This window comes from Mytilus edulis, chromosome 10 (genome assembly GCF_963676685.1).
Source record: "Mytilus edulis chromosome 10, xbMytEdul2.2, whole genome shotgun sequence".
NCBI classification, from domain to species: Eukaryota; Metazoa; Mollusca; class Bivalvia; order Mytilida; family Mytilidae; genus Mytilus; species Mytilus edulis.
Genome location: NC_092353.1, coordinates 1,365,936 through 1,378,919, shown reverse-complemented (window position 1 = coordinate 1,378,919; position 12,984 = coordinate 1,365,936). Strand labels below are relative to the sequence as shown.

General features: G+C 31.1%; 1 protein-coding gene and 1 long non-coding RNA gene across 6 annotated transcripts in view; both read left to right on the top strand.

Annotated features, from left to right (window-relative positions):
- LOC139493116 (DDB1- and CUL4-associated factor 6-like) overlaps positions 1 to 12,984 on the top strand; it is a 36,434-nt gene that overhangs the window by 6,118 nt on the left and 17,332 nt on the right. For all 5 annotated transcript variants that reach the window (XR_011656915.1, XR_011656916.1, XR_011656917.1 and 2 more), the window contains exons 4-6: positions 5,827 to 5,904; positions 7,135 to 7,239; positions 12,145 to 12,258. Coding sequence is in view for 2 of the 5 variants with exons in the window: in XM_071281278.1 (XP_071137379.1) it covers positions 5,827 to 5,904; positions 7,135 to 7,239; positions 12,145 to 12,258 (297 nt within the window). In the remaining 3 variants the exon portion in view is untranslated. The remainder of the gene's footprint in view (positions 1 to 5,826; positions 5,905 to 7,134; positions 7,240 to 12,144; positions 12,259 to 12,984) is intronic.
- On the top strand, positions 8,488 to 11,132 carry LOC139493103 (uncharacterized). Its single transcript, XR_011656913.1, has 2 exons — positions 8,488 to 8,822; positions 9,263 to 11,132. It is a non-coding gene; the product is annotated as an uncharacterized lncRNA (long non-coding RNA).

Below are 12,984 nucleotides of genomic sequence, written 5' to 3'. Positions count from 1 at the left end.
ACAAATGATGTGCATGGGTTCTTAACTACTTATACAGTTGTACAACGAGTTTTAGAACCAGTCTCAAAATCTGATCATGACATCATAAGAATTTGTCTTTAATTTATTATAATTAATATAATAATAAAGAGAGTATACATACATATTCCAAGGGAGATAATTAAAAAAAAAAAGAATCTGTACTTTAATAAATTTATTATGGAAAATGCCTTATTTTTCAGGTAAACACTTTATGTTGGAGTTCTTCAGGTCAGAATATTTTATCAGGATCAGATGATCAGCACTTGGTTATAACAGATCCATTCAAGAGGAAGGTAAATAATCAGATAATAGAAGTAAAAAAAGGTGCAGATTCTACTGAAAATTATTTGTCATTTTCTCTTTATTTCATTAAAGCTGATTGCTACAGCTAATAAGAACAAAAGGATAATTATTTCCCAATAGTAATAAATAGGTCCTCAATCACTAATTTAATGTCCAAATACATGTAGTAATAAATAGGTCCTTCAATCACTAATTCAATGTCCAAATACATGTAGTAATAAATAGGTCCTTCAATTCAATTGTCCAAATACATGTAGTAATAAATAGGTCCTTCAATCACTAATTCAATGTCCAAATACATGTAGTAATAAATAGGTCCTTCAATCACTAATTCAATGTCCAAAATACATGTAGTAATAAATAGGTCCTTCAATCACTAATTCAATGTCCCAAATACATGTAGTAATAAATAGGTCCTTCAATCACTAATTCAATGTCCAAATACATGTAGTAATAAATAGGGTCCTTCAATCACTAATTCAATGTCCAAATACATGTAGTAATAAATAGGTCCTTCAATCACTAATTCTATGTCCAAATACATGTAGTAATAAATAGGTCCTTCAATCACTAATTCTATGTCCAAATACATGTAGTAATAAATAGGTCCTTCAATCACTAATTCTATGTCCAAATACATGTAGTAATAAATAGGTCCTTCAATCACTAATTCAATGTCCAAATACATGTAGTAATAAATAGGTCCTTCAATCACTAATTCAATGTCCAAATACATGTAGTAATAAATAGGTCCTTCAATCACTAATTCAATGTCCAAATACATGTAGTAATAAATAGGTCCTTCAATCACTAATTCAATGTCCAAATACATGTAGTAATAAATAGGTCCTTCAATCACTAATTCAATGTCCAAATACATGTAGTAATAAATAGGTCCTTCAATCACTAATTCTATGTCCAAATACATGTAGTAATAAATAGGTCCTTCAATCACTAATTCAATGTCCAAATACATGTAGTAATAAATAGGTCCTTCAATCACTAATTCAATGTCCAAATACATGTAGTAATAAATAGGTCCTTCAATCACTAATTCAATGTCCAAATACATGTAGTAATAAATAGGTCCTTCAATCACTAATTCAATGTCCAAATACATGTAGTAATAAATAGGTCCTTCAATCACTAATTCAATGTCCAAATACATGTAGTAATAAATAGGTCCTTCAATCACTAATTCAATGTCCAAATACATGTAGTAATAAATAGGTCCTTCAATCACTAATTCAATGTCCAAATACATGTAGTAATAAATAGGTCCTTCAATCACTAATTCAATGTCCAAATACATGTAGTAATAAATAGGTCCTTCAATCACTAATTCAATGTCCAAATACATGTAGTAATAAATAGGTCCTTCAATCACTAATTCAATGTCCAAATACATGTAGTAATAAATAGGTCCTTCAATCACTAATTCAATGTCCAAATACATGTAGTAATAAATAGGTCCTTCAATCACTAATTCAATGTCCAAATACATGTAGTAATAAATAGGTCCTTCAATCACTAATTCAATGTCCAAATACATGTAGTAATAAATAGGTCCTTCAATCACTAATTCAATGTCCAAATACATGTAGTAATAAATAGGTCCTTCAATCACTAATTCAATGTCCAAATACATGTAGTAATAAATAGGTCCTTCAATCACTAATTCAATGTCCAAATACATGTAGTAATAAATAGGTCCTTCAATCACTAATTCAATGTCCAAATACATGTAGTAATAAATAGGTCCTTCAATCACTAATTCAATGTCCAAATACATGTAGTAATAAATAGGTCCTTCAATCACTAATTCTATGTCCAAATACATGTAGTAATAAATAGGTCCTTCAATCACTAATTCAATGTCCAAATACATGTAGTAATATATAGGTCCTTCAATCACTAATTCAATGTCCAAATACATGTAGTAATATATAGGTCCTTCAATCACTAATTCAATGTCCAAATACATGTAGTAATAAATAGGTCCTTCAATCACTAATTCAATGTCCAAATACATGTAGTAATAAATAGGTCCTCAATCACTAATTCAATGTCCAAATACATGTAGTAATAAATAGGTCCTTCAATCACTAATTCAATGTCCAAATACATGTAGTAATAAATAGGTCCTCAATCACTAATTCAATGTCCAAATACATGTAGTAATAAATAGGTCCTCAATCACTAATTCAATGTCCAAATACATGTAGTAATAAATAGGTCCTTCAATCACTAATTCAATGTCCAAATACATGTAGTAATAAATAGGTCCTTCAATCACTAATTCAATGTCCAAATACATGTAGTAATAAATAGGTCCTTCAATCACTAATTCAATGTCCAAATACATGTAGTAATAAATAGGTCCTTCAATCACTAATTCTATGTCCAAATACATGTAGTAATAAATAGGTCCTTCAATCACTAATTCTATGTCCAAATACATGTAGTAATAAATAGGTCCTTCAATCACTAATTCAATGTCCAAATACATGTAGTAATAAATAGGTCCTTTCAATCACTAATTCTATGTCCAAATACATGTAGTAATAAATAGGTCCTTCAATCACTAATTCTATGTCCAAATACATGTAGTAATAAATAGGTCCTTCAATCACTAATTCAATGTCCAAATACATGTAGTAATAAATAGGTCCTCAATCACTAATTCAATGTCCAAATACATGTAGTAATAAATAGGTCCTTCAATCACTAATTCTATGTCCAAATACATGTAGTAATAAATAGGTCCTTCAATCACTAATTCAATGTCCAAATACATGTAGTAATAAATAGGTCCTTCAATCACTAATTCAATGTCCAAATACATGTAGTAATAAATAGGTCCTTCAATCACTAATTCAATGTCCAAATACATGTAGTAATAAATAGGTCCTTCAATCACTAATTCAATGTCCAAATACATGTAGTAATAAATAGGTCCTTCAATCACTAATTCAATGTCCAAATACATGTAGTAATATATAGGTCCTTCAATCACTAATTCAATGTCCAAATACATGTAGTAATAAATAGGTCCTTCAATCACTAATTCTATGTCCAAATACATGTAGTAATAAATAGGTCCTTCAATCACTAATTCTATGTCCAAATACATGTAGTAATAAATAGGTCCTCAATCACTAATTCAATGTCCAAATACATGTAGTAATAAATAGGTCCTTCAATCACTAATTCAATGTCCAAATACATGTAGTAATAAATAGGTCCTTCAATCACTAATTCTATGTCCAAATACATGTAGTAATAAATAGGTCCTCAATCACTAATTCAATGTCCAAATACATGTAGTAATAAATAGGTCCTTCAATCACTAATTCAATGTCCAAATACATGTAGTAATAAATAGGTCCTTCAATCACTAATTCAATGTCCAAATACATGTAGTAATAAATAGGTCCTTCAATCACTAATTCAATGTCCAAATACATGTAGTAATAAATAGGTCCTTCAATCACTAATTCTATGTCCAAATACATGTAAGTAATAAATAGGTCCTCAATCACTAATTCAATGTCCAAATACATGTAGTAATAAATAGGTCCTTCAATCACTAATTCAATGTCCAAATACATGTAGTAATAAATAGGTCCTTCAATCACTAATTCAATGTCCAAATACATGTAGTAATAAATAGGTCCTTCAATCACTAATTCAATGTCCAAATACATGTAGTAATAAATAGGTCCTTCAATCACTAATTCAATGTCCAAATACATGTAGTAATAAATAGGTCCTTCAATCACTAATTCAATGTCCAAATACATGTAGTAATAAATAGGTCCTCAATCACTAATTCAATGTCCAAATACATGTAGTAATAAATAGGTCCTTCAATCACTAATTCAATGTCCAAATACATGTAGTAATAAATAGGTCCTTCAATCACTAATTCAATGTCCAAATACATGTAGTAATAAATAGGTCCTTCAATCACTAATTCAATGTCCAAATACATGTAGTAATAAATAGGTCCTTCAATCACTAATTCAATGTCCAAATACATGTAGTAATAAATAGGTCCTTCAATCACTAATTCAATGTCCAAATACATGTAGTAATAAATAGGTCCTTCAATCACTAATTCAATGTCCAAATACATGTAGTAATAAATAGGTCCTTCAATCACTAATTCAATGTCCAAATACATGTAGTAATAAATAGGTCCTTCAATCACTAATTCAATGTCCAAATACATGTAGTAATAAATAGGTCCTCAATCACTAATTCAATGTCCAAATACATGTAGTAATAAATAGGTCCTTCAATCACTAATTCAATGTCCAAATACATGTAGTAATAAATAGGTCCTTCAATCACTAATTCAATGTCCAAATACATGTAGTAATAAATAGGTCCTTCAATCACTAATTCAATGTCCAAATACATGTATACATATACAGTAAATTCAGAAATTATTGTGATGTTTTTATTATTGCGAAAAATGTGACATAGGTATAATCACAATAATTTAAAATCGCAATTTGTTTTTTTTTAAGAATAGGATTTGTCTCATTATCTCAAAAATTAAAATCACATCTCAGTATAAAACACAAAATTGCAATAATAAATGAAAATAATAATTTCTGGATTTACAGTACGTGTATCCAAAAAAACAGAATAATGAAAAAAAATGTATTGGATATCAAGGAAGCAATACAAACCATAAGTTGAAGATGGACACAAAAAACATGGCAAAAATGAAAAAAAAATATAAACTTTAGAAACAAAACAAAACAGGATGGATTCAATAACAAAGTGAACAAATCAGCATTCACAAAATAGATTTACTGTAATGGCCAACCAAGTCATGACAGTCAGTGTTCTCCCTACCAATTCCACATAACATTCAGGTAAACAGCAAATTATACCATCATGTTTCTAGAAATTAAAGTATCACATTCATTACGCTATCTATAAGGAAATAATTTCAGATAGATTCACATTCAAGCAATACAGCATCACATGACCTATATAGCATCACATGACAAATGTAGAATCACATGACCAGTATAGCATCACATGACCAATAAAGCATCACATGACAGATATAGCATCACATGACCAGTATAGCATCGCATGACCAATATAGCATCACATGACAAATATAGCATCACATGACCAATATAGCATCACATGACCAATATAGCATCACATGAACATGATGCTAAAAGGCCCTTGGAAGAACACTGACAGCACGAGTAAAAATTTTGGGAGACAGATTTATATAAGTTTTTCCAAACTTGTTTCAAAATCCCATATTTGAATTTCATGTTACATTGTAATACTTTATTGTTGTAATTTTTCATTAATAAATACTGTTTAAACTAAAACTTTTGCAGGCAGGTCTTTTCCATACAGAATATTCATCTCAATAAAAAAAGAACCCGTGGTACTATGTATGTGTTAATGGAACACCCTTGTGATAATGTCATGTATGTATTAATGAATTTTATTATATTTCAGAAAATAACATCCATAAGATCAGGACACAGAGCGAACATTTTCAGTGCTAAATACCTTCCTTTTACAGGAGATAGTCAGGTCAGTGCTAAATACCTTCCTTTTACTGGAGATAGTCAGGTCAGTGCTAAATACCTTCCTTTTACAGGAGATAGTCAGGTCAGTGCTAAATACCTTCCTTTTACTGGAGATAGTCAGGTCAGTGCTAAATACCTTCCTTTTACAGGAGATAGTCAGGTCAGTGCTATATACCTTCCTTTTACTGGAGATAGTCAGGTCAGTGCTAAATACCTTCCTTTTACTGGAGATAGTCAGGTCAGTGCTAAATACCTTCTTTTTACTGGAGATAGTCAGGTCAGTGCTATATACCTTCCTTTTACTGGAGATAGTCAGGTCATTGCTAAATACCTTCCTTTTACTGGAGATAGTCAGGTCAGTGCTAAATACCTTCTTTTTACTGGAGATAGTCAGGTCAGTGCTAAATACCTTCTTTTTACTGGAGATAGTCAGGTCAGTGCTAAATACCTTCCTTTTACTGGAGATAGTCAGGTCAGTGCTAAATACCTTCTTTTTACTGGAGATAGTCAGGTCAGTGCTAAATACCTTCTTTTTACTGGAGATAGTCAGGTCAGTGATATCTTTATATATTCGTAAGTTTGTCAAATGTAAATGCCATTTTCTCAACACTTATGTTAATTATTGGATAATTAGGAAAAAAAGAACAAATAAAAAAGTAAAGTATGCTTATAGCACATATACATGCAACCTTGGGTAAGAATAGGAGTTTAACATGGGCAATTTTATTATCTCTTAGATCATGACAACCTTAGGTAAGATGGGCAGTTCTATTATATCTTAGGCAACATTTGGTAAGAGGGATGATTAACACAGGCAGTTCTATTATCTCTTAGATCATTGAAACCTTTGGGTAAGATGGGAATTTAACACGGGCAATTCTATTATCTCTTAGATCATTAAAACCTTTGGTAAGATGGGAGATTAACACAGGCAGTTCTATTATCTCTTAGATCATTGAAACCTTTGGGTAAGATGGGAGTTTAACACGGGCAATTCTATAATCCCTACACTTTACAAGTGTAAAAACAGAAAAAAAACCAACCAAACACTCTCACAAATGAAAGACACTAACCCCATATCATCATCAATTATTTGAGAATAAGTTTAAAAGTAAATGAGAAGGTGTTAGAATTGTCCAATGTGAATTAGTAACTCATTCATTTTTCATGACCAATTATAATATAAATGATTTATTAGTTGATACAGTTTATTTATTTGAGATTTTGTTTGTAGATAATAAGTTGCTCTGGTGATGGAAAAATTTACTATACAAAAGTAGGTCAAGAAGATCAACATGAGGCTAGTTTATTTGACTGTCATTTTGGAACAACTTATGAGGTTTGTAGTAAATTTAATTATAATTTATTCTAGTGCAATTTGTTTGAAACAATAATTTCCATTGGACAAATATTTTGAAGGGGTTAATTCTATGTTCTACCAGTCTGTTACTAAGAAAGCCACCATTACGATTTTTTTGAGGTATTTAATTTCTCACTACATAAACATGAAAGTCACATTTTGAGCCTTAAAATGTATTTTTAAAGGCAGTGCTTTTAGGCCTGACTTTCAAGTCATGAGGTTCATCTTTCCTTACGCAAATCTTTGCTGGGGGTCATTTTGCAAGAAATAGATCCGGAAATGTTTAAATTTCTTCTCTACTTTTTGTGGTATGTATTGGTTTTTGTTCCTTTCATTTATATTGGGAAATAAAGAAACCATCAGTGTGTATTGTTCGTTTTAAAAATCTGTTTATTAATGTGTCTTTTGCATTATAAGCAGTCAATCTGATTACAAACTATCATTATTCGAATTCCGTGTGGAAAGAGGTCCGTTCAATTTCGAGTACTATTTGCGATCTAAAGATATTTTAAAATCATTTCACTCGTTGATATAACATGATATTATAATTAAAAGTCGACTGACCGTGAATTATATTGCATAATATACAATTTAAAGTATTTCTGTACGTGAAGCCGTATGACGTTATAGTTATTTCGGTCTCAGTTATGTAAAATATGAAATTATCGTTCCTGAATAGGGTTCCACTAATTAAAGACAAGAAGCGTCAAAAAGTGATAAGAAGCGACAATAAAATTAAAATAGCGATAAGAAGCGACAATATAATTAATTTAGCGAGAAGAAGCGTCAAGAAGACTATATAGCGACTATACATAAATAAAAAAAATGTCATTGCGACAACTTATTCCCCATAGATATTAAAAAAAACATGCATTATTTTTTATTATAGGGGCGGTTATAAAACATTTTTTATATTACTGTACATTGATAGATAAAAATATGTTTTTATTAAGAAGAAAGGGATTAGTTTTTATTAGATATAAATATATATATTTTAAGCACACGCTAAAAATTGGCCATCAAAACAAAAAAATTTCAATTTCCTTTTAAAGAATTTATTGAATCAAAACCATGCAATATCATTTCCTTTCCAACAGTGAAATTCTTCTTTTTCATAGGGACATATTTGATAGGTGTAGCTTCACCCTATCACATCAAATGAGAATAGCCTGAGGGGCCCTCGTGAGAGAATTACGATTCGCTTGTCCCTTGTTAGTTATTGTCGCTTCATCACTAAATTAAACTTCTTGTCGCTGTTTGTCTCTAAAATTCTTCTTGTCTCTTATTAGTGAGACCAGTCAGTTCCGTCCTTAACTTCCGTTTTTGCACTGCAAAACAATCACACAATTAACGATGCCTAGTCCTTGTTGGTGTGTACCTGAGTGTCATTTAAGAGGAGGACTTGCATTTCTAAATGACTTAATAAGATGGAAAAGTTGGATCAACGCCATGGCTCAAACGTAGATTGTCATGTGCGATGCAATCGTAGAACCCATATCAATCAGCTGTTGTTTGCAAGGCACATTTTACTGAAAACGACTACGTTCAGGAAACTATTCATGGTAAAACTTTATTTTCTTTAAGAAATATATACTGTTATTTATATAATCGCCATGCAAGTAAACCAAAGTCTGTTTGCAACCGCAATTATCGTTTTAGAATAAAAAGGGGGGTGAATTCAAGACGTCATAACTTTTGGGATTCCGATTCAATATCATCTGTTTGACATTTTTTGGTTAATACTACAATTGTATGGTTTTTCTACAAGAGATATATTATACTGATAATTATTTTAGCAATAATTATGTAAATTTCGGTTGTAATGACAAGAATTCATGAGCTATGCCTCGGGCTTTCTTGAAAAATATCAATGACAATGTAAACAGGAACAAAACATTGACATGAATGATGCTCTCCACCTATATTATAGTTATTTAGGTATGTGTGTTGCACAAGTCTTTCACAAGTTTCAAAAAAGCTAATGTTATAAAACTTTTTTCAGGGCACATACCCACTTTATAGAGACTTGTCTACTGCCATGCATAATTTCCCATCCTATTTTCATGCACCATTTGTAAGCAAGAGACTGAATGGTTTACAAAATTAAAAATCAGGACGGTGTCCCGTTAAACCAAAAGAACTAAACTGGATGAATATTGTAGGAGAAATCTAGAGGAAAGTTTTGATTTGTGAAATTGGTTTTCCTGAACAGATGTACATTCATCCTGCAGGAAAGATTTATAACTGTCCACCACCAACTGACGAGCTAATGTTAAGCTTCACAGATGGAATTACTCAAACACCATAAATGCCTATGTTTTCAGCACAGATTTCACAAATCATGACACAGCTGTGCATTTTTATGCCCCACCTACGATAGTAGGGGGGCATTATGTTTTCTGGTCTGTGCGTCCGTTCGTCTGTTCGTCCGTCCGTCTGTCCCTCTTCAGGTTAAAGTTTTTGGTCAAGGTAGTTTTTGCTGAAGTTGAAGTCCAATCGACTTCAAACTTGGTACACATGTTCCCTATGATATGATCTTTTTAATTTTAATGCCAAATTAGAGTTTTTACCCCAATGTCACGGTCCACTGAACATGGAAAATGATAGTGCGAGTGGGGCATTCGTGTACTGGGGACACATTTTTGTTTATACCTGTTAAGAGTCGAAAACTAAATATTATTTTTATATAAATAAACATATATTGTGTCATTTTAGAACTTATATTTTTCCAAAGGATGCATGAATGAAAGTAGTGAAATTCATTTTGCTTTGATATATAGATTTGAATTACAATTGTTCATGTTATTGTAATGCATATAAAAATAAGGAGATGTGGCACAATGTAAATATATGATATTCTGTGAGTTTATCAAACTAAAGGGGATAAGAAATGGGTATAAGCAGTTACAGGACTGTACTACTGTACAATCTCCAACAATGAGAAAAACTCATACTGTAAAGAGAATTTCATATTTACAAGTAAGTTTTGTTTTTGCATTGAATAATTTTCTTCTATTGTCTTAAAAGCAAATATGGGAAGTGGTTAAAATGCTAATGAGACAGCTTTTATGGCCACCAGATGTCATTGTTACCTTGATTAAAAACTCCTCTTTAGCTCACCTGACCTGACTCATCACTTGGTTTCATCGTCCATAAACTTTTACAAAAAATCTTCTCTGAAACTACTGTGCCAAATTTAACCAAACTTAGCCAAAATCATCATTGCGGTATCTAATTTAAAAAATGTGTGGTTAGAACCGGTCAACCAACCGAGATGGCCACTATGGCCAAAAATAGAACATACAGGTAAAATGTAGATTTTGGCTTATAACTCTGAAACCAAAGCATTTAGAGCAAATCTGACATAGGATGAAATTGTCTCTTCAGTGAAGATCTATCTGCCCAGGAATTTTCAGACAAATCTGACAACCCGTTGATGGATTGCTGCCCCCAAATTAGTAATTTGAAGGAAATTTTGCAGAGTTTGGTTATTATCTTAAATATTATTATAGATAGAGATAAACTGTAAACAGCAATAATGTTCTGCAAAGTAAGATCTACAAATAAGTCAATATGACCAAAATTTTAAGTTGACCCCTTAAAGAGTTATTGCCCTTTATAGTCAATTTTTAACAATTTTCATAAATTTTTGTATTTTTTGTTAATTTTTAAAAAATATTTTCAACTGTAAATACTGGGCCATGTTTATTATAGATAGAGATAATTGTAGCACCAAGAATGTTCAGTAAAGAAAGATCTACAAACACATCCCCATCATCAAAAACACAATTTTGTCATTTTATATGTGTCCGTTGTTTAATATGCACATAGACCGTCCAAGGTGAGCGACACAGGCTCTTGAGAGTCTCTAGGTCATTAATACAGGTAGATAACTTTATCATGTTTATACTGAAAAATAATTTTGCTTGGAGGGAAAATTTTAAAAAAGTTTTGTCTTTAAAAGAGTTGACATGTTACTATGTACATTAACCATTATGTTACTTGATGTTCTAGCAATACACACAGAACGGAGACTAGTCAATCTTTGTGAATAATTTTTCATAGGATAGGAGTAATTGAATATGTGTCTATAATCAATAATTAAAAATAGTTTTATTTACATTAAAAAGGAAAAGTTCTTATGTCTTGAAAATGCATTTCATGGCGAGGTACAGAAAATATACTGTAAACAGTAGACTATAGATATAGGTGAACTAGGTACAAGAGAACTCTAAATCTTAAATACTACAAACCACCTCTGTTCTATGGAAGATAATGATATAACTGGACTAGAAATACACACAACCTGTAATTAACTGCCTTTACAGCGCTTTCGCGCTTTGATTTGTTAATGTAGAAGCCATTCTGAAGCGAAAGAAAGGTGTAAATAAGTCTAGAGTTTTACGTTTGACATCGTTAGTATACATATGACGTCATATTGTTGAAGACAGTGAAACAGTTTTGCAGACTTTTTATTTATGTCATTTTACACCAATTTTTTTGTTAATAAATGGCATTTAATTTAATATGCTGCATTATATTGGAGATAACTGTATTATATTTTAAGCTTGGCCTTTGTGAAACTTTACACTTGAATGATACTTAGATGTCATTAAAACCATCATATTTTCAAATAGAAATGCAAGTCCATAATTAGGGCTGTCTAGAATTTAATATGTAGAGAACTTCAGAAGGATGAGGTATAAGGCAAATGTACATGTATATAACCCAGCCATCCATTATTGAATTATGTTTGATTCATATTGCTGTTATCCTAAGACAATCATGAAACAAGTTCTAATGAAAGTGTCTTAGACCACATGTTTCTATAGTGAAATGTCCTTTGATTTAACTTTATAAACAGAAATCACTATATATTTACAGGTAATTGTGATCCCTAATGAAGCAAAAACGTTTTTATCCTGTGGAGAAGATGGGACGGTTCGATGGTTTGATTTACGAATCAAAACTAGCTGTCTTAAAGAAGATTGTAAAGATGTAAGCACTAATAATCTTATTCAAAATTGTGTTACTCACAAATAAAATTATAAGATTCATAATAGTATTTTCCTGGATATATGATTTTGTATTTTTTGAGAATCATGGCAAAATTAAGGTGATTCTTTAATGTCAATGCGTAAAAAGCTTGTTGCCTACAATTTAAGTTTAATGCCTAATTTCGCTAATTGCAGCTTTTATATAACAGCCTAGAAAAATATTATATTATTGTAGACATAAATTGGTGATGCACCTATAAGAACTACAATTCATGAAAATTAATGTGCTACAAATAATTATGAACTCATATTATATATAAATTAGGGATGGCAACGAGTACTCGAGTACTCGGGTACTCGCTCGGAAGGCCGAGTACTCGAGTACAGTTTTAGAACTCGGATACTCGTTTGCCTGTTATACATTTTGAGATATTTTCTCTTCACATTTCCACTCACTTTAAATCCGTTGAAATATCCCCTTCGTAATATTAAATAAAATCAATTAAGATTATAAATATGTTTATCATGAGGATACTATTTGTTATAGTAGTACCGGCAGCAATGTCCTTTCCTTCTGAGGGAATGTTTTCATGTGCACAACTTGTAACAAAAAATAGAAAGTCAAACAGTCTTTCGTCTGAAATTGTTGACCAGATCATATTTCTAAATAAGAACAAAATCAAAGTGACCGGCGGTGAACCCTACGCAACAGATTAGGGACATTTTT